Source organism: Oncorhynchus nerka, linkage group LG19, assembly GCF_034236695.1.
Source record: "Oncorhynchus nerka isolate Pitt River linkage group LG19, Oner_Uvic_2.0, whole genome shotgun sequence".
In the NCBI taxonomy this organism is placed as follows: Eukaryota; Metazoa; Chordata; class Actinopteri; order Salmoniformes; family Salmonidae; genus Oncorhynchus; species Oncorhynchus nerka.
The window spans coordinates 4,663,910-4,685,908 of record NC_088414.1 but is presented as its reverse complement, the minus strand read 5'-3'; the positions used below and the strand labels follow the sequence as shown (position 1 = coordinate 4,685,908).

Genomic DNA, 21,999 nt, shown 5'->3' with positions numbered 1-21,999 from the left:
GGATAAGTAAGGGTGTTCCTTCCTGTAGCCTGCACCTGCTAGCTAGGGGGACCAAATACAGTAAAGAACTAGGGAAACATGATCAGAAGTGACATTTTTTACTTATAAAACATAATGGAAATATTTCACATTTTTAGAAAAACTGGTGTGCAGTTAATAGGACAATTTAACAGTGTATTAATTGTATTCACTGACATGGGCCTCAAGCATCATCATCTAGACAATAAAACATGAACAATTGTTACCTAGCAGATGCTGGTGTCTCTGAAATCCCTTGTACAGTCTCATATAGTAACCAGGGCCTGTATTCACAAAGCATCTCAGAATAGGAGGGCTGATCTAGGACCAAGACCCCCCCCCCCCCCATGGTCTGAAAAGGGAAACTGATCCTAGATCAGGACCTTGAGACATTTTGTGAATGCAGGCCCCCGTAAGTCGACTGACATCATGAATTTGACATATTTCTGAACTCATGACCTCTGCTAGTATAAACAAATATAGGACAGATGTGCACAGCTTCACCACCTCTGGAATTACCCTAATAACAATACGGTCATGATTATAAAACAATTTATATCGTACAGATTAAAAAAAAAAACATTGCACATCCAACTTCTGGTGCCATGAACAGTAAGGCCTATCATACAAACACTTTACAAACCAATGACAACCTCGGAAAGGAGTGGGGACAGGTAGATAAAGACCAAGAGAGAGGAAGCAGAAAGGTCATTTAGACCGTGGTATTGTTTCAAATGTGTGTTACGGGGCTGGAAAGAGATGGGCTGGAGAGGAGGAAGAGAGAGAATACACATTCACTCCCTGACATAAGGGAAACAACTTCTCCCCCTCTCCATCAACGCACAGGACTTTACTGGGGATCCCTTCTTGAAAGTGTATGTGTGTACAATTGTGCATGTTTAAATGTCTCAGCAGTATAGTTGTTATCTTGAAGGAGGGAGAGAAAGAGAGAAGGGAGGATTACCAGAAACAGGGTGTGAATGGAGGTGAGAGTTCCCCATCTGGCTTCGGACTCATCCGACTAACCCTCTTCTCCTCCCACCCCCCCTTTCCTTCTCTTTGTGCCCTACCCAGTACAAAAATAACACCTCTCCCTGTATCTCTTGCTCTACAAGTCTAGATCAGTGTAAGTAAGTATAGATACAGTAATCCGAGTACTGTATATACTGCCCAGGTGTGAGGCTGCATATCCTGATTTCAGCATTCATAACTCCCCTTTAGGATGAACACCACCTCTTACTTTCTTTATGACAAGTCATGTCAACAGAGATCCACAATCATAAATACACAATGGAAAGTCAACATTACACTTTCTTTTTCTCGTTTCTAAAAATATCCTTTAAAAAGTTAAATCCTTCGGCTTGTGATTTTTTGAGAACATTGAATTACAATTATAGTGGCTGGCCTGTGCAGGCAGTCCCATGTGTCAGACAGTCATTCTCTATCTCAGCATTTTAAAAAACGTACTTGATGGATCCAGAGTGCAATGGGACGCTTTACATGAAGTCTAAAAACACTATAGTCTTGACAGAGTTCCCAGACAGAAACAGTCATGTCTCTCTCACTACCTACACCTTCCCTTGGAAAGCCTGTTGGTCTGGTCCACAGAGAGTATACAAACATGGATCCCTCGGTCTGTACCCGCTCTCTTCTTTTTGCCCCCCTCTCCTCTGCTCTTCCCCCTCTAGAAGGATGAAGCTGTCCCTTAACGAGAAGGGAGTCTTCAGTTGTTCTCGAACAGAGAGAGCAGGTCATCGTTGTTGTTGCTAGGTAGATCTGGAGGACCTAGGTAGGACAACAGCTCATCTGGATTGGTCAGCTCAGGGAGAAGCTGGAAAGGGCAAAGAGAAGAGGGAGAGAAAGTGTTATTGTTGTCATTGTTTTGCTTTGACATGTTCCTTCGCTTTTCATGCCAATAAAGCCTCTAGAATTGAAATGAATTCATTTTAAGAAAAGCAGAGAGAAAGGGGTAGAGAGGGAGAACAAGAGAGGAAGGTTTGTTTGTGGCACATGGATGTGGCAAAAAACAAGCTCTTTCCAAGAGTGAAGGTAGCTTCAGATAGCTTCAGTTCCACATGCCCAATATCACTCAATCCACATTATCGCTGAACGAGCAGCGAGCTGGCTCTGTGGGGTTGCCTTACAGTAGTCTAACGGTTGTCTTACGGTTGTCGTAGTAGATTGATCTGTGGAAGTTCCTCCCCTGCACCCGGGTCGCCCCGTCCCCAGTAAAAGAGGGAGGGTGGGGGTTAGTATAAGACCACCCACATGGGCACAGGGCCACAGCCCAATATCCACACTAGAAATATCACTTAGGATGCATGCGCTGGTGGTTGAAGATATCCCTCTAGTGGTGTGGGGGCTGTGCTTTGGCAAAGTGGGTGGGGTTATATCCTTCCTTCCTGCCCAATATAGGACTTCAGTCTAAGTGATATTGCTAGAGTGGATATTGGAACAGAGCCCACGGCTAAAAATCATAATGGCATCGCATGCATCATATGTACAGTCTTCACTCACACCTGCATGAATTATCACCACTTCGTCAATGGTGTTGAATCTTCAAACTGTTTGTGTAAATTTGCAAAAAAAGTGACTGTTTGCTATCGCGGCTGTTGCCCGAATATCACAAGGAAAAAACGTGGTTGTGCCATATCTGTATTAGCTACCATGGTCAAGAACATATCAGTATCGGACCGCATTTCCATATGGGTGTGTCTAGACAGGGCTGAGGTGGTGACTTACATCCAAGGCGTGATCCGCTCCCTCTCCTCCTCCCGCTACCCCCGTTCCTCCTGGACCCCCCTGGCCGAACGAGCCCTCCGCCTGTAGCCGGGCATTCTGGGTATTGGAGTTCCGCTGCTGCATCTGCCCGCCAACGCTGCTTCCGAGACTCTGGTTACCGTGGACACCCTGCTGGTGCTGCTGCTGTTGTTGCTGCAGTGCATTATGGGAAGGGTCCATACGGCCAGAATGGGACATCTGATGGTGAGAGAAGAGGTAGAGAGAGACAGGAGAGTGATAGGAAGGGGGGGAATAAAGGGAAGAAAAATAGACGATATCGAGTTTCACATTGTATGACGTTACATGGAGGTTAAGTTCACCGCTGAACAGTTGTGAACGCGTTCAAAATGGTGCAACAAAGTGCAATCCTGTTCAACTCCAGCGTGTGTGTGAGAGTGAGAGAGTGTGAGTGTGAGAGTGAGTGAGTGTGAGTGTGAGAGTGAGTGAGCGTGAGAGTGAGTGTGAGAGTGGAGAGGGTGGACATTTTGTGTTCCTCTAAAAAGCTTTCTTGTACAACTGAGCGCCTGTGTGTGTAAGAGGGTGTGTGGGTATGAGTGTAAATGCTGTCTCTTCCAGGCCCAGTCAAAAGGCTCTTTACTGTGCATATAAGAGCAAGGGCATGACAGTCACTCTTACATAACTAACATAGATGAATACATCACTTAAAAACAACACAGTAAGTGGCTTCAGGAAAAACAAATGTAATAACATGGTCAATCAGCTGATGCTTTTATTCAAAGTCACTTATGGTGAACACAGACACACAATCTTTGCTTTAACCAACTGTGCCACTGGAACCAAATTAAGACAAAATGTCTCTGACTACTCTGACTGTCCTTGACACAGTAATGGTTGGATCCCAAATGGCACCCTTTTCCCTATATAGTGCACCACTTTTGACCAGGGCCATAGACCTCTGGTTAAAAGTAGTGTACTTTTGGGAATAGGGTGCCATTTGGGACATAAACAATGTGAGTAATTGGAAGCACGAGACGGTAATCTGATATGGGACACATTCCTAGGAGTAACTCCATTACTATACTAGCGTGTGTCTACCCTATGTGAAGTGCCACTTTTACTCATTGACTGTTAGGCACTTCAAGATGCCCAATATGTTCATATTTTAAAAAAGTGTACTATGCAAATATAAAGTATAGAGGATTCCTAAGCCCTAACAAGTGTGCATCTGATAAGGGAACAATTCCATTTAGGTTTTGGGTTGTGTGCCAGTATCCATGCAAATATATTATTTCATGCGTCTGTATAATTATATGCTTCGGTTAAGTGAATGTGTCACTAGGGTTTCTTATGCACATGATTTAAAATACCAGGTAAAGAAGTAAAATGAAGCTGAGGTACCCAAAATATTGTGGTTTGGTTCACAGTCCCAACACAGGAACAAATGTGTATGTTTTACTTATTTCAGTACAGATAATTTTATTTGGTAACTTTATTTGCATTTGAAATGTAACTAATTCCAAAATAAATAAAAATATTTCAAGTGCTTGATCGAGGATGAAAATGTAGCCAACGCTTTCCGAGTACTCCAGAGTCCATTTGCACATGTTCACCATTAAACTTTTATTTTTAATTTTTTTAAGTGACCTACTTGGGAGTCTGTGATAGGTCTCTTTATAGAGACAAGAGACGCCCGATGTAAGAACATCAGGTGAGTACTTTGGCCCTGTATGTGTGCTCATTCCCTCCCTTTCTCTGACTAGAAATGGAATTGACCCCTGAACCGAGTCACTGTATGTGTTTGTGGTGAGCTGATCAACCACATTTCAGTTATTTCTTGTTTTTTGAACAACTAATTGACCAATGTCTGTTCAATTATTTGAATTCCATATAGATTTTTTTGTGAGCTAAAACTGCAGTTTCTCTAGTCATAAATCAGATCAAGCCCCAACTTTGAAATGTAATAGGGAGTTGTATTCTACATAGTTTAGCGCAGAAAGGGTGGTAATTAACTGAACAAAAAGAATAATGCAACATGTAAAGTCTTGGTTCCATGTTTCATGAGCTGTATTTAAACAAAGACACCAGAAATGTTCCATAAGTGCGAATTTCTCTAATTCTGTGCACATCCTTGTTAGTGAGCATTTCTACTTTGCCAAAATAATCCATCCACCAAAATTGCCCTCACTAGAAGCCTGTGTTTCAGACATAAGGAAGTGGATGGCTGCAAACTTTCTACTTTTAAACTCGGACAAAACAGAGATGCTTGTTCTAGGTGCCAAGAAACAAAGAGATCTTCTGTTGAATCTGACAATTAATCTTGATGGTTGTACAGTCGTCTCAAATAAAACTGTGAAGGACCTCGGCGTTACTCTGGACCCTGATCTCTCTTTTGACGAACATATCAAGACTGTTTCAAGGACAGCTTTTTTCCATCTACGTAACATTGCAAAAATCAGAAACGTTCTGTCCAAAAATGATGCAGAAAAATTAATCCATGCTTTTGTTACTTCTAGGTTAGACTACTGCAATGCTCTACTTTCCGGCTACCCGGATAAAGCACTAAATAAACTTCAGTTAGTGCAAAATACGGCTGCTAGAATCCTGACTAGAACCAAAACATTTGATCATATTACTCCAGTGCTAGCCTCTCTACACTGGCTTCCTGTCAAAGCAAGGGCTGATTTCAAGGTTTTATTGCTAACCTACAAAGCATTACATGGGCTTGCTCCTACCAATCTCTCTGATTTAATCCTGCCGTACATACCTACATGTACACTACGGTCATAATATGCAGGCCTCCTAATTGTCCCTAGAATTTCTAAGCAAACAGCTGGAGGCAGGGCTTTCTCCTATAGAGCTCAATTTTTATGGAATGGTTCTGCCTACCCGTGTGAGAGACGCAGACTCGGTCTCAACCTTTAAGTCTTTACTGAAGACTCATCTCTTCAGTGGGTCATATGATTGAGTGTAGTCTGGCCCAGGAGTGGGAAGGTGAACGGAAAGGCTCTGGAGCAACGAACCGCCCTTGCTGTCTCTGCCTGGCCGTTTCCCCTCTTTCCACTGGGATTCTCTGCCTCTAACCCTATTACAGGGGCTGAGTCACTGGCTTACTGGTGCTCTTTAATGCCGTCCCTAGGAGGGGTGCGTCACTTGAGTGGGTTGAGTCACTGATGTGATCTTCCTGTCTGGGTTGGTGCCCCCCCCTTGGGTTGTGCCGTGGCGGAGATCTTTGTGGGCTATACTCGGCCTTGTCTCAGGATGGTGCGTTGGTGGTTGAAGATATCCCTCTAGTGGTGTGGGGGCTGTGCTTTGGCAAAGTGGGTGCGGTTATATCCTTCCTGTTTGGCCCAGTCCGGGGGTATCATCAGATGGGGCCACAGTGTCTCCTGACCCCTCCTGTCTCAGCCTCCAGTATTTATGCTGCAGCAGTTTATGTGTCGGGGGGCTAGGGTCAGTTTGTTATATCTGGAGTACTTCTCCTGGCTTATCCGGTGTCCTGTGTGAATTTAAGTATGCTCTCTCTAATTCTCTCGCTCTCTCTCGGAGGACCTGAGCCCTAGGACCATGGTGCTGCTCCAGTTTCAACTGTTCTGCCTGCGGCTATGGAATCCTGACCTGTTCACCGGACGAACTACCTGTCCCAGACCTCCTGTTTTCAACTCTCTAGAGACAGCAGGAGTGGTAGAGATACTCTTAATGATCGGCTATGAAAAGTCAACTGACATTTACTCCTGAGGTACTGACTTGCTGCACCCTCGACAACTACTGTGATTATTATTATTTGACCATGCTGGTCATTTATGAACATTTGAACATCTTGGCCATGTTCTGTTATAATCTCCACCTGCATTGCTTGCTGTTTGGAGTTTTAGGCTGGGTTTCTGAATAGCACTTTGAGATATCATTTGATGTATGAAGGGCTATATAAATCAATTTGATTTGATGTGTGGCACATCAAGAAGCTGATTAAACAGCATGATCATTCAGACTCAATCACGGACACTCTTCCTGACAGTTGTGGCTGCTTTGCATGACGTATTGTTGTCTCTACCTTCTTGCCCTTTGTGCTGATGTCTGTGCCCAATAAAGTTTGTACCCTGTTTTGTGCTACCATGCTGTGTTGTCATGTTTGCTACCATGCTATGTTGTCGTCTTAGGTCTCTCTTTATGTAGCATTGTCTCTTGTCGTGATGTGTGTTTTGTCCTATTTTTTTAATTCAATACATTTATATTTTAAATCCCAGGCCCCATCCCCGCAGGAGGCCTTTTGCATTTTGGTAGGCCGTCATTGTAAATAAGAATTTGTTCTTAACTGACTTAGCTAGTTAAATAAAAAGTTAAATAACAAAATACACAGGTGCACCTTGTGCTGGAGACAGTAAAAGGCCACTAAAATATTACGCTTCGTCACAACACAATGCCACAGATGTCTCAAGTTAAGGAAGTGCTCAAATTGGCAAGATCCACCAGAGTTTCTCATTTCTCTACCATAAGCAACATCATTTTAGAGAATTTGACAGTACGTCCAACCGGACTCACAACCTCAGACCACGTGTAACCACGCCAGGCCAGGACCTCCACATCCAGCTTCTTCACCTGCGGGATCGTCTGAGACCAGCCACTGGGAAAGCTGATGAAACTGTGGGTTTGCACAACCGAAGAATCTCTGCACCATCTCAGGGAAGCTCATCTGCATGCTTTTAGTCCTCACCAGGGTCTTGACCTGCAGTTCAGTGTCATAACTGACTTCAGTGGGCAAATACTCACCATTGATGGCCACTGGCACGCTAGAGAAGTGTGCTCATGGATGAATCCGGGTTTCAACGTTGTGAACAGAGTGCCCCATGGTGGCGGTGGGATTCGGGTATGGGCAGGCATAAGCTACGGACAACAAACACAATTGCATTTTATCGATGGCAATTTGAATGCCGAGAGATACCGTGACGAGATCCTGAGGACCATTGTAGTGCCCTTCATCCACCGCCATCACCTCATGGTTCAGCATGGTAATGCACAGCTCCATGTCGCAAGGATCTGTACACAATTCCTGGAAGACGAAAATGTCGCAGTTCTTCCATGGCCTGCAAAGTCATCCATTAAGCATGTTTAGGATGCTCTGGATAAATGTGTACGACAACGTGTTCCAGTTCCCGCCAATATCCAGCAACTTCGCACAGCCATTGAAGACGAGTGGGACAACATTCCACAGGCAACAATCAAAAGCCTGATCAATTCTATGCAAAGGAGATGCTGCATGAGGCAAATGGTGGTCACACCAGATACTGACTGGTTTTCTGATCCACGCCCCTACTTAAAAAGAAAAAAAAGAAGTAAATTAGGGCCTAATGCATTTATTTAAATTGACTGATTTATTGTCCCCAGCACAAGGTGCACGCGTGTAATTTATTTTATTTTATTTAACTAGGCACGTCAGTTAAGAACAAATTCTTATTTACAATAAAATCTTTGAAATTGTTGCGTTTATATTTTTGTTCAGTGTATAATGACCATAATCCATTGCCCGCCTACTTGTCCCGTCTGTTTCTTTTACGCCTGCTACGTAAAAGAGAGAAAATATACAGCAGATAGTTGATCAGTTGATTCGGGATGCATCTCTACCTGAAAATACACAATCTAAGTGATTGATAGTTGGTACTCAGCAGTCATAAACGAAGGCCGAAGTGATTGTCAGGCATCAGCTCAAATGTAATTGAACTATTTTATTAAAGTAATGTGAAAAAATGATGGTTAATAAGCAGTAAATGGGTTGTCACTGCCATCATGGGACTTGTATTAATTGTTTTATTCTGTGTTGTAACAGCATTCAATCCAGACATTTTTAAAAAGTGCACATTTAAAAAAAATAATCGAACAGACCTCAAAAAGCACTAATCGCTCAGCTCAGGACTACTGCCTGTTTATCGCTGTGAGTGTTATCCTGTGCGTCTGTGCATTAGTGTGTGCCCACCTGTGGGTGTGTTACCTGGTCCTGTTGGTAGATGTTAGGGGGCCCGGGGGAGGTGAAGTCTCTCAGGGTGGGAGTACCAGGGGTGTTGGGGAAGTCAGAGAAGCCTGACTGGCTGGAGTATCCTGTGCCTGCTGGATGAACAACACAAATATAAGGACACTTTTGTGTGCGTGTGTGCGCACGTGCATCTGTCTGTCTCCTCCCTACCTTGGCTGCTGTAGTCAGGTGTGTTCCTGCCCCCTGGTGGTTGACCCTGGTAGGGCGAGGCTGGTCCCAGGGCAGCGATCATCTCCATGACGCTGGGCATCATCATGTGACTGGGGCTGACCGTCCGGCAGCGTTTCAACACCGGTCCGTCTGCTTCCTCCTTTATGTGGATATCTGGTTTGACGGGCACCGGCCTCCAGCCACACACTGGGTCAATGGTGATCTCCTCATAGTCCGAACTGTGGGAAGAGGTTAGACAAGGAAGAGCAAGATAAGGCAAACTGTAGACCTAATTATGGTTAAGCTAAAGCAAAACTAAATAGGGCAGGCAAAATCAGTTGATTTTCATTCTTCCTCTCGACACCAGGTGGGTTCAATTAATTATCAGGTAGAACAGAAAACCAGCGAGCAGTACTCCGGACCTCCAGGCTCAGATTTAAATACCCATGTAGTAGCGGATTTGCAGACATACACTTACTTCTGTATGTATATTAGAATGCCCAGCATGTACTGGTCCACTTCTAGGCCCTCCAGTAGCGCCGTCTTACTGTGGTGGAGAGATACACAAGGTCCGGATGACTAAAAAAACAACAGGTCTTTGTCTATGGGAAAGATAAGGCATGCTAAAAGATGTGGAAATTGTTGCGTTAACATACTTGCACACAGGGCATCTCCAGGTCCCTCTCTCACAGTTCAACTGCAGGTACGACTCCAAGTCAAAACACTGCCGAGAGAGAGAGAGAGAGACAGAAAGAGGTTTAGTGTGTGTGCGCGCACGTTTGTCTCTCACAATATGTTAAGAGTGATGATGTGCACGTGTGTATTTGTGCGTGTGCCTAGTCTCTCACCTGTATGTGTCTACAGTCGTGTCCGCGTGCAGGCAGCTGGATGCGCCTGAAGGTGATAGGACATTTCAGGGAGACTTTGATCGCAGTCTGTTCCACACCGTCCTCTCCGTTCAGCCCTGGGGTCCCAGGGATGGTCCCACTACTGAAGTTCCTCTTAACTGAGGAGGGGGAGAGAAAGAGAGAGGGAGAGGAATAGACAAGAGAGAGCAGGGAAGAGAACAGGTGAGAATTGCAGTGAGAAGAAGTCTGAGAACCAACCAGCCGGTCAGACGTGTGTGTTGTGTTCCACTCACTCTTAGTGACACAGTGCTCTGCAGGCAGTAGTCTCTTCTTCATTAATCCCTGAAGAACGGAGCGTACTGACGGCCTGTGGACCAGCTGCAACACAAACAGGTGGGACTAGAGAGGGCGAGAGAGAGAGAGAGAGAAATGGGATTACAAACTAGTAAATATGTCCTTTTCATGACAAGATAAAGATATGGGAAAGAGGGGATATTTTGGTTGCTATCAAAGACCAGAACCAGATGAAGACTTAACGAAACATCTTTATACAACCAGCACGCAACCAGACTAGGACTTCATCAAGCATTTTTGCCTGTATGGTTCTACTTACGCAGCAGCAGGCGGTGACAGTGATCTGAATGGTGTTGCGTCCCGGCTGACACACCTGCTTGAGGTAGAGGGGCTTGTGGGACGTCTTGTTGTCGCCCCTCTCGATGGTGAGCGGTGTGGCGTTCACACTCACCTGTAAGCAAGGACCAGACACCTACATGACAGACAGGTGAATGGAGGGTCGGCTAACACGCTAGTCACAGTCGTCACACTGGGCTCAGAGTAGGAGTTCTGACCTAGGATCAGCGCCCCGTCCCCGTCCATATAATCTTATTTGTTATGATTCAAAAGGCACAATTAATCCTAGATCAGCACTCGAGAACATTATGAATACAGGCCCTGGGCCACCTTTAGCATAGGGTGCAATATTGTGGAATGTTCAGATAGAAATACGTCGTGTAGAAAAGCCATGCAGAATGGAGATGTAGAGTTTATTTTATTTTACCTTTATTTAACTAGGCAAGTCAGTTAAGAACAAATTCTTATTTTCAATGACAGCCTAGGAACAGTGGGTTAACAGCAGTGGAGGCAGCAGAGAATTGAACTGCAGGAAAACTGAGTCAGCTAAATATAGCTACCCTGCCGCCCTCAGTTCTATTGATGGGATTGATCCTCTGTACAGCACTTTGATATATCAGCTGATGTAAGGGCTATATAAATACATTTGACCTAAATCGTTCAGTATGTTGCACCCTCCTGAACGCAACCCTGTCTAGCCAATGAAGTACTCAACTGGCTAGCCAATCAAGTTCATAGTCATCACTTTGCTAACCCAGATATACATTTACATTTAAGTCATTTAGCAGACGCTCTTATCCAGAGCGACTTACAATATAAGGCTGGCTCTCCACTCCACTAGTTTTAAAGGCTTCATGACTTGACCAACTGTATGGAGGGCTCCACACAGAGACGTCAGTGCATGGTAGAATTTGTGACTTTACGCAAGAGAGCAGTGAGAGCACTTGGGGGAGTGTAAACCCAGCCTAACCCATTGTGATACTGTGTGTAAATGCTCTAACCACTCTTGGGAACCCTCTGTAATAGTTCTTGTTGATGGGCATTGATCATCTGTGTGCACTTTGATATATCAGCTGATGTAAGGGCTATGGATAAATACATTTGACCTAAATGTAAATGTAAATGTAAGTGTGATTGCACCTCCTGAACGGGCCAGTTAGTGTGTGTGTGTAGTGTGTGAAGTGTGAGTGGCTACCAATCAAGATTGTCACCTGTTTACGGAGGCGGGCCAGTTAGTGTTCATCTGTCTGTCTGTGTGTGTGTGTGTGTGTATGTTAGTGGGAGCGACTACCTGTAAGGCTGGCTCTCCACGGGCCACTAGTTTTAAATGCTTCATGACTTACCAACTGTATGGAGGGCTCCACACAGAGATCTGTCTGTGTGTGGTAGAACCTTTGTGACTTGTACCTGCAAGAGGCAGGAGTTAGTGTTCATCTGTCTGTGGTGTGTAAACCCAGCCTAACCCATTGTGATAGGGGTGTGTGTAAATGCACATCTAAACGGAGGCACATCTTCTGTGGAAAGGTCTGTGTGTAGTGGGTTTTGTTTGATGTTGGAGGCGGGCCAGTTAGTGTTCATCTGTCTGTGTGTGTGTATGTGTGTGTGTATGTGTGTGAGTGGGTACCTGTAAGTGTGGATTGTACCTGTCTTAGTGTTCATCTGTCTGTGTGTGTGTGTGTGTGTGAGTGGGTACCTGTAAGTGTGATTGTACCTGTACGGAGGCGGGCCAGTTAGTGTTCATCTGTCTGTGTGTCTGTGTGTGTGTGTGTGTGTGTGTGTGTGGGTACCTGTAAGTGTGATTGTACCTGTACGGAGGCGGGCCAGTTAGTGTTCATCTGTGTGTGTGTGTATGTGTGTGAGTGGGTACCTGTAAGTGTGATTGTACCTGTACGGAGGCGGGCCAGTTAGTGTTCAACTGTCTGTGTGTGTGTGTGAGTGGGTACCTGTAAGTGAGATTGTACCTGTACGGAGGCGGGCCAGTTAGTGTTCATCTGTCTGTGTGTGTGTGTGTGTGTGTGTGTGTGTGTGTGTGAGTGGGTACCTGTAAGTGTGATTGTACCTGTACGGAGGCGGGCCAGTTAGTGTTCATCTGTCTGTGTGTGTGTGTGTGTGTATGTGTGTGTGTGTGTGAGTGGGTACCTGTAAGTGTGATTGTACCTGTACGGAGGCGGGCCAGTTAGTGTTCATCTGTCTGTGTGTGTGTGTGTGATAAGTGGGTACCTGTAAATTGTACCTGTACGGAGGTCAGGCCAGTTAGTGTACATCTGTCTGTCAACAGTGTGTGTGAGTGGGTACCACACATGCAGACCTGTACAGAGCACCAGTTAGTGTTCATCTGTCTGTGTGTGTGTGTAATGTATATGTGTGTGTGTGTGTGATCCAAACTGTGATTGTAAAACATTGGATCACAGTCACAGTGTTCATCTGTCTGTGTGTGTGTGTGCTGTATGTGTGTGTGTGTGTGAGTGGGTACCTCATCATGATTGTCTTGTACGGAGGCGGGCCAGTTAGTGTTCATCTGTCTGTGTGTGTGTGTGTGTGTATGTATGTGTGTGTGTGTGCTGGGTACCTGTAAGTGTGATTGTACCTGTACGGAGGCGGGCCAGTTAGTGTTCATCTGTCTGTGTGTCTGTGTGTGTGTGTGTGTGAGTGGGTACCTGTAAGTGTGATTGTACCTGTACGGAGGCGGGCCAGTTATGCATCTGTCTGTGTGTGTGTGTGTGTGTGTGTGTGTGTGTGTGAGGGGTACCTGTACGCCGATTGTACCTGGGAAGGTCAGGCCAGCAGGTACATCTGTCTGTGTGTGGTGTTACCTGGAGGTGTGGGTGGGATGAGAGTATTTAAAGTACGGATTTGGCCCAGGTCCATCTGTCTGTTAGGGAATGCAACAACAAAATGTCCCTTCCCATTCGTGGGTACCTGTAGGGTGATTGTACATTAGGGAATGCAACAACAAAATGTCCTGTCTGTGTATTTACCCAGGGTCCTGTGTATTAGGTGTGTATGTGAGTGGGAACAACTGTAACAAAATTGTCCCTTCCCATTCGGCCAGGTGTCCTCTGTCTGTGTAGGGAATGCAACAACAAAATGTCCCTTCCCAGGCGGGCCAGTTAGTGTTCATCTGTCTGTGTGTGTGTGTGTGTGTGTGTGTGTGAACCAAATTGTCCTTCGGAGGCCCAGTTAGTGTTCATCTGTCTGTGGTCCTGTGTGTGTATGTATGTGGAATGCAACAACAAAATGTCCTTCCCATTTGGCCCAGGGTCCATCTGTCATTAGGGAATGCACAACAAACTGTCTCCAGGTCCCATTTGGCACACAGGGTCCTCCACATTAGGGAATGCAACAACAAAATGTCCCTTCCACCAGAATCGTTGATTAATAAATATGAAAAACATCCAAACTATGGTATTAAAACATTGGATCACGTCACAGTGACTGCTGCTTTGATTGGCTGAGGCGGTGGGCTCGGACCTCATCATGAGGGTCTTTCCCATCTCGCAGCTGGAAGGCAGGGTCCTCCAGGTTATTTCCAGGGAACGCAACAACAAAATGTCCCTTCCCATTTCAGGCCCAGGGTCCTCTACATTACCTGGAGGGGAGGGAGAACAAAATGTCCCTTCCCATTTGGCCCAGGGTCCTCTACATTAGGAACGCAACAACAAAATGTCCCTTCCCATTTGGCCAGGGTCCTCTACATTAGGGAATGCAACAACAAAATGTCCCTTCCCATTTGGCCCAGGGTCCTCTACATTAGGGAATGCAACAACAAAATGTCCCTTCCCATTCGGCCCAGGGTCCTCTACATTAGGGAATGCAACAACAAAATGTCCCTTCCCAGTCGGCCCAGGGTCCTCTACATTAGGGAATGCAACAACAAAATGTCCCTTCCCATTCGGCCCAGGGTCCTCTACATTAGGGAATGCAACAACAAAATGTCCCTTCCCATTCGGCCCAGGGTCCTCTACATTAGGGAATGCAACAACAAAATGTCCCTTCCCATTCGGCCCAGGGTCCTCTACATTAGGGAACGCAACAACAAAATGTCCCTTCCCATTCGACCCAGGGTCCTCTACATTAGGGAACGCAACAACAAAATGTCCCTTCCCATTCGGCCCAGGGTCCTCTACATTAGGGAACGCAACAACAAAATGATTTCTTATTGGACAAGTCCCGTTTCAGTCCTTTTTTCTTCCATTAGCCGTCTAATGAACACGACTCCGGTCTGATCCCTATATACATTAGCGTTAGAGCGCCATTGAAATTGAAATGCAATGTTCCCGCGTCAGTGGATATTCACGGTAAACGCTGCATATGTCATCTCAAGTGGGGGGGGTGACGTTTACATTTCTCCAGCGCGACCTGTACCGCTTCAGGGAGTTGATGTTGGGCTTGACGACCTGTAACACTTCAGCGATACAGGTTGAATAGAGCCTTTCATAAAGGAGTGTTGAAGTAAGTGGGTCTCACCAGTGGGGGGCTGAAGGGAGTTGATGTTGGGCTTGACGTCGGGGCCTTGGGGGAGGTAGGGGGGCTTGGTGTCTGGTCCTGGCCCACCGGGGGAGAGGTAGGGGGGCATGCTGCCCGGAGTCATGGGAGGGGTTGGGTTACCACCCAGAGGAGAACTGGGGTACCCCGGCATCCCCCGGCTACCCTGCTGAAAGAGGGAGGGAGAGAGAATTTGAAACATAGAAAAACATCATCCTATATAAGGCTAGGGCCAAAAAGACGTACGGACACATGAAATTGTACATGAATTAATCAATTGTCGGTTTTTGTCCATCAAAAGTTCTCCAGTTAACCATTTTCGGACATGTTACATTCGGCATGAGGGCAGACATAGTTTGTTTGACGGACAATCGTCTCGGTCCATTATATGTCAACGGATGTCAACGTTTGTATCAAGCCGTAATTTGCGGACACACACACCAGGTTGGCTTACCGCATTGACAGCAGCCTGTGTGAAGGTATTGTAGCCTCCTGATGCTCCTGGTGGCATGTTACCCTGCTGCCCGTTATACTGCTGCTCCTGCTGAAAACACACACACACACACACACACACACACACACACATTAACAGGCTAAACTGTTCCTAGATCAGCACTCCTATTCGGAGACTCTTTGTGAATACAGGCCCTGGTCAGATTTGATGCTAGATCCTGTCTCTACACTACAAACATGTCAGGGAGGAGTCTCTTTGGGGCCGGGTTCATACTGGCAGTGTGTTAAAAAGGCTATAGTCCTTTGAAATACATAGCTTAACGCTGCAATCAGCAGTAGGAACAATAAAGCATTTTTTGTTAAAAGCTGAGGGCTGGAGAAATATAACCACTCAAATTCACAGACAGCGCTATAGATGCAAGGACCGACCATCCATGACATCAAAATTATAGTTTTAACCAAGTTTTGAGGATATATAGTGTTTGTTTACATTTGCTTTGTTTATAGACATTGGAGTAAAACAAGTTTATATTTTGAGATTTGATGGATTACAACAGCTGAACTAAGACCGTGGGGCATTTAGAAGTCATGTTCTTCAAGAAACAAATGGGTAAATGTTTTTTAAGTATGTAGCAACTGCTGATTGCTCCTTTAACTAGTGTTTGTGGTCTCCCTGCTTACCTTGTAGTACTGTGCAGGATTGGGTGGACCTTGCTGGTACTGCCCCATTGGGGGCATACGCTGGCTGGGGTGGTACGAGGGGGACTGGGGCTGGTGCTGCTGGGGGCCAGGGGGATACTGGAGGGGCTGGCCACTGTGGTACGGAGACATCCCCCCTGAACCATACTGCTGCTGCCCTGGGAAACCCTGGAGGAGGGACGGAGGAGAGATGGAAGGGATGAGTGTGTGGCAACTAGTAAACAATTTATGTGAAGTGTGTTAGTGTGTTTGCAGGCACCCATGTGTTTTCCAGCTCTGTACCTCTGATTGGTAGGGGCGTTTGAGCCCTTGTTGTTGGCCTCCTGGGTAGCCTGGGTGTTGCTGGGGCATCCTCTGGCCCTGAGCCTGGGAGGGGTGCGAAGGGTACACCATGCCACCCATGGAGGGGTGCTGCCCGGGCCGGGATTGGACCATCCCACTGGGGCTCATGCCCGGGGGGCCGCGGGGGCCACCCTGCTGGGGGCCCTGGTGGGAAAGGAACTGGGTACTGTAGGAGGGGCCTCCACCCATCTAAAGAGAGAAAAGAGGAGGAGAACAAGAGGGGAGAGAGGCTAGATGCTATAAAAATGCAGAGCACACACACCCAGTGGCAGAATTGGTGTTCGAATTGAAGTCAGTTAATTCAGGAAGTAAACAGAAATTCCAATTCAAATATAGAAAAAAGTGCATATATTTTCAATTAATTCTCAAACTGAAAAGGAGGAGCTATTTATTTGAAATGTGTTAGCATTTTTACATGAAAATCATGTGTGACTTCAATTAGAATTGACACCAACCCTGATACACAAAACTGTGTCAGGGAGAGGAAAAAAATGGAAGACTCCTTGTAGGATTTACAGTGTGGTTTTTCTTCCTAGAGACAGAGACGTGTCAACAGTCTGCTAGAAAAGACTTATGTTCTCTCTCTAATCAAAGCCATGTCTCTGGAGTCTGAAGTGTGTGTGTGTGTGTGTGTGTGTGGCAGAGCTAGTGAATGATATCAGCAAAATGTTGTGGTCTTTTTGATAATTTGGGGTTTATCGTCCCAACTATAACATGCATGCGCACACACACACAAGGCGGCTTAGCCGCATACCTGGCCATAGTTCAGTTCCTGGTTCTGCTTCTCCTGGATGGCAGCAACAGTAGCCGTAGCAGTGGCGGTCGCCGTGGCAGCGGCAGCAGCAACCGCGGCGGCAGCAGCCTGGGTGAAGTCAGAGGGAGGGCGTTGGCCCATTCCTCCTCCGCCACCACCATTATTAGAGTAACTAAGATACACAGACAGGGAGATTATTTGGAACTCACTCCCAAGGACTATAAACAGTGGCATTTCCTTGATTCCTTGAGTCCTCTCTCCTCGCCTCCTTTTCCAGACCCATTGGATGAGAAGGTCAGAAGGGAAAGACCTCAGCTTCTCAACGAATGGTTTTGGAAAAGGATGCAAATTGAGAGAACGTAAGGAATGAATTAAATGCAATTGACATTATCCCCATGTGCATGACCGACTGAATGGAGCCCTGGGTTGTTTTCATTCAGGCAAAGAAAATGAACAACTTTAGCAAAATTGTTTGCAAACAAAAATGTGCGTTTCTTATATACAGTTGATGTCGGAAGTTTACATACACTTAGGTTGGAGTTTTTCAACCACTCCACAAATTTCTTGTTAACAAACTATAGTTTCGGCAAGTCAGTGGGATATCTACTTTGTGCATGAAACAAGTACTTTTTCCAACAATTGTTTACAGACAGATTATTTCACTTATAATTCACTGTATCACAATTCCAGTAGGTCAGAAGTTTACATACACTAAGTTGACTGTGCCTTTAAACAGCTTGGAAAATTCCAGAAAATGATGTCATGGCTTTAGAAGCTTCTGATAGGCTAATTGGCATCATTTGAGTCAATCGGAGGTGTACCTGTGGATGTATTTCAAGGCCAATCTCTTTGCTTGACATCATGGGAAAATCAAAAGAAATCAGCCAAGACCTCAGAAAAATAGTTGTAGACCTCCACAAATCTGGTTCATCCTTGGGAGCAATCTCCAAATGCCTGAAGGTACCACGTTCATCTGTACCAACAATAGTATGCAAGTATAAACACCATGGGACCACGCAGATGTCATACCGCTCAGGAAGGAGACGCATTCTGTCACCTAGAGATGAACGCACTTTGGTGTGAAAAGTGCAAATCAACCCCAGAACAACAGCAAAGGACCTTGTGCTGGAGGAAACAGGTACAAAAGTATCTATATCCACAGTAAAACGAGTCCTATATCGACATAACCTGAAAGGCCACTCAGCAAGGAAGAAGCCACTGCTTCAAAACCGCCAAAAGGGTGAGGTTTGCAAGCCGAAGAACACCATCCCAACCGTGAAGCACGTGGGTGGCAGCATCATGTTGTGGGGGTGCTTTGCTGCAGGAGGGACTGGTGCACTTCACAAAATAAATGGTAGGACAATTGTGTGGATATATTGAAGCAACATCTCAAGACATCAGTTAGGAAGTTAAAGCTTGCTTGCAAATGGGACTTCCAAATGGACAATGACCCAAGCATACTTCCAAAGTTGTGGCTTAAGGACAACAAAGTCAAGGTAATGGAGTGGCCATCACAAAGCCCTGACCTCAATCCTATAGAACATTTGTTGGCAGAACTGAAAAAGCGTGTGCGAACAAGGAGGCCTACAAACCTGACTCAGTTACACCAGATCTGTCAGGAGGAATGGGCCAAAATTCACCCAACTTATTGTGGGTAGCTTGTGGAAGGCTACCCAAACGTTTGACCCAAGTTAAACTATTTAATGGAAATGCTACCAAATACTAATTAAGTGTATGTAAACTTCTGACCCACTGGGAATGTGATGAAATGAATAAATTACTCTACTATTATTCTGACATTTCACATTCTTAAAATAAAGTGGTGATCCTAACTGACCTAAGACAGGGAATTTTTACTCTGATTAAATGTCAGGAAATGTGAAAAACCGAGATTTAAATGTATTTGGCTAAGGTGTATGTAAACTTCTGACTTCAACTGTATGTTCAAGTAGTCTGACCCTCTTTCAGTCCATTTTCTACCATTTCGTGCCTAGTGAACACTTCCCAGGTAGTACGTCTACATTTCACTCTGTTTGGTGCCCAATAAACAAGACCCTGGTGAACATATACCACAAAAACAAGTCAAATGTTTACCTCTGTCCATATGGCGGTGCTTGGTTATAGGCGGTGTTGGGGCGGCCGTAAAGGCCTGGTTGTCCGTAGCCCTTGTCACCGTAGCTCTGGTACTGGTGGCTCATACCGGGACTCATCCCCCCACCCCCACTGCTGCTCTGCATCATGTGACCTCCAGAGTTCCCGCCCGGACCCATGGGCGCTCCAAACACCTAGACGGGGAAACACAGAAAGTGGACAGAAGAAAGTGAGGTAAAAAGTGAGGTAGTGGAAACAGTAAATTGTTAGAGAAGAAGAAAAAGGCCATGTGACATCCCAGACTGTCTGCTTTGCATATTAAACAATTAATGAATGTCATGTCATATATTGCAATACCATTGATGCAGATTCTGATAGTTATACACTTCATTCAGGCCTTGTGAGTTTTGGTGCACAGCTGCTATATAGACAACCTGGAACGTGGCAAAATATATTTGCTCTCCTTGATAAATCAAGGTTACATAAATAGATGGACTGGTTGAAAGGAGGGGATGATAGAATGATGGATTAGAGACAGTTATGAAGGATGGGTGAGAGAAAGGAAGGATGAGAGCCATGATTGACTGGTTGTTACCTGGCTGTGCGAGGGATTGGTCACGCCCCAGACGGTAGTTACCACGGAGAGTGCTCCTGGCTGTTGATTGGTGCCTTGTTGCCAGGAGGCAGAGTCATACAGGAAGTTACCGTCACTAAGGAAGATAGAGCCAGGAAGCAAAGGCATTATGGGATGGATTCATGTACAGCAGTAGGGTGCATCTCAATAGTGAATGTGGCTTCCTCTCCATCTGCACTGATCGTGAAAGACCCGGGCCTTGTGCTTCAAGCATGTCAGAATCCAGGTGCTGATTTAGGATCAGTTTTGCATTTTAAATCAAAATGAATAACATGGGGGAGGGGGCTGATCCTAGATCAACACTCAATACTCTGAGACGCTTGCTACATACAGACACTGGACAGGTGGAAGCAAATACCTGGTAGGTGGAAGTATACATACCATAGTACTCTCACCTATACAGTTATTTTCAGATTAGTGCAGATAGAACAAACTTAGTCCAGAGTTTGAACTTTCTCTTGAAAGTGGTTTTAGTAGAAAACACTAGTATAATCCTCATCGTGTTAGTCATAGCAGACCTTAGAGTTATTTATAAATTGTCAGAAATGTCCAAATCAACTAGCCCATGTCAGTTAACGTTTTTTTTGCCCATATATAAGACTATTAAAAGATGGGTGTCAACAGTTTGTGTCATGAACAGTGCTGGAAGGGAGGCCTGAGTGGAAAACTTTAGGAACCTCTGCATTAGACAAGGGTAGCCCTGCTGACAAGAGGAGGCCCCTGAGTGTGTACGTGTGTGTGTGTGTGTGGGGCTGAGGTTACCCTCCACTGAAACTGGTAAGGGTAGCCCTGTTGACAAGAGGAGGCCCCCGAGTGTGTACGTGTGGGGGGGGGGGCTGAGGTTACCCTCCACTCCCTCAACTGAAACTGGTAAGGGTAGCCCTGCTGACAAGAGGAGGCCCCCGAGTGTGTACGTGTGTGTGTGTGTGTGGGGGGGGGGGCTGGGGTCAACTGAAATCACAGGACATAATCTCGCTGGTACAGGAAACCAGCGATCCAGCGCCAGCAGCAACCATTGAGTCCCAGAGCCCAGCAGCAACCATTGAGTCCCAGAGCCCAGCAGCAACCATTGAGTCCCAGAGCCCAGCAGCAGCCATTGAGTCCCAGAGCCCAGCAGCAGCCATTGAGTCCCAGAGCCCAGCAGCAACCATTGAGTCCCAGAGCCCAGCTAATAGCGAGAGAGGTGAAGACAACTAGCGATTTGTCTGAGGACGATGCACTCAGCACTTCCTCTCGGAGTCATTCAGAGTGTGTGTGTGTGTGTACCTGTGCGGAGTGGGAGGCAGACCGGGTTTCATGGAGTTGAGGGGGTTCATCGGAGGAACGGGGGGGGGATCAACGAGACCCTGACAGGCAGCCTGAGAGAGAGAAGTATTGAAACGGTATGTTGTGTTGTGTTCTTATTATTTTAATCGTGCCAATTATTCATTATGCCATGTATTATCATGTTCTTGTTATCAGCAATATCATGTAAATAAAGCTGATCGAATCGACTCATGGCATTGAACTGAAGCAGTGACTTCACCACCATTATTGCCACACACACATGAACTGAAGCAGTGACTTCACCACCATCATAGCCACACACACGTGCTTACCTTCCTCTCCCCTTTAGCTTCTGCTCTGTGTGTGTCTCGGTCTGTCTGTTGGTCTGTGTGTGAGAGAGCGAAAGAGTTAGCCTATTACTGCCTGGCATAATGGTTCTCATAGAAGGGAGGGGCAGGCAGCAGGGTCTAAATTTAGCTCTTTGATTTCTACAGGAATTCAAGAGAACAGCAAATGAAGCTGCTGCCTACACACGTAATAGCCAGGCTTTTGGGCCCCAAAAAATATATTAAGAGCTGATAAATAAAATTGCCAGGGAGAAGAAAATAAATCCCATTGCAAAAAATAGATTTTTGCCTATTAATTGATTGAAATACCAGTCGATGTAGCGCGAGAGCTGCTGCTACGGTTTGTTTACTGCTGGAGAATAAAACGTGCTTTTATTAGCCCCTTCATTGCGCAACAACTCTAAATGCAATCGTGTGTTAAAAACACTGATTGAAGCGAGCTACTAGTTTTATTTCTCAACTGGTAATTGAAGCTCGCTTCCCATTTGCCATTCAAGTGCTTAGGCAAAGGTAGG

General features: G+C 45.7%; 1 protein-coding gene across 1 annotated transcript; it reads right to left on the bottom strand.

Annotated features, from left to right (window-relative positions):
• Positions 1 to 82: 82 nt before the first annotated feature.
• LOC115147129 (zinc finger MIZ domain-containing protein 2-like) lies at positions 83 to 21,522 on the bottom strand. Its single transcript, XM_065004598.1, has 19 exons — positions 21,470 to 21,522; positions 21,138 to 21,229; positions 19,833 to 19,947; positions 19,241 to 19,431; positions 17,147 to 17,318; positions 16,333 to 16,581; positions 16,033 to 16,218; positions 15,353 to 15,442; positions 14,831 to 15,067; positions 12,107 to 12,241; positions 10,397 to 10,549; positions 10,077 to 10,182; positions 9,784 to 9,941; positions 9,592 to 9,659; positions 9,414 to 9,482; positions 8,936 to 9,174; positions 8,744 to 8,859; positions 2,761 to 2,997; positions 83 to 1,849 (listed from the first exon to the last, which is right to left on the bottom strand). The coding sequence occupies exons 2-19, from the start codon at positions 21,185 to 21,187 to the stop codon at positions 1,742 to 1,744; spliced, it is 2,679 nt and encodes an 892-aa protein (XP_064860670.1). The 5' UTR covers positions 21,188 to 21,229; positions 21,470 to 21,522; the 3' UTR covers positions 83 to 1,741.
• Between the last annotated feature and the right edge of the window lie 477 nt (positions 21,523 to 21,999).

Excerpts from the sequence above, each read along its gene's own strand:
- LOC115147129 (XM_065004598.1), bottom strand. The coding sequence starts at position 21,187 with ATGAACCCCCTCAACTCCATGAAACCCGGTCTGCCTCCCACTCCGCAC. Across the intron at positions 16,582-17,146 it reads AGGAACTGAACTATGGCCAG|ATGGGTGGAGGCCCCTCCTA; the intron begins GTATGCGGCTAA and ends TTCTCTCTTTAG. Across the intron at positions 9,942-10,076 it reads AGAGCACTGTGTCACTAAGA|TTAAGAGGAACTTCAGTAGT; the intron begins GTGAGTGGAACA and ends CCCCCTCCTCAG.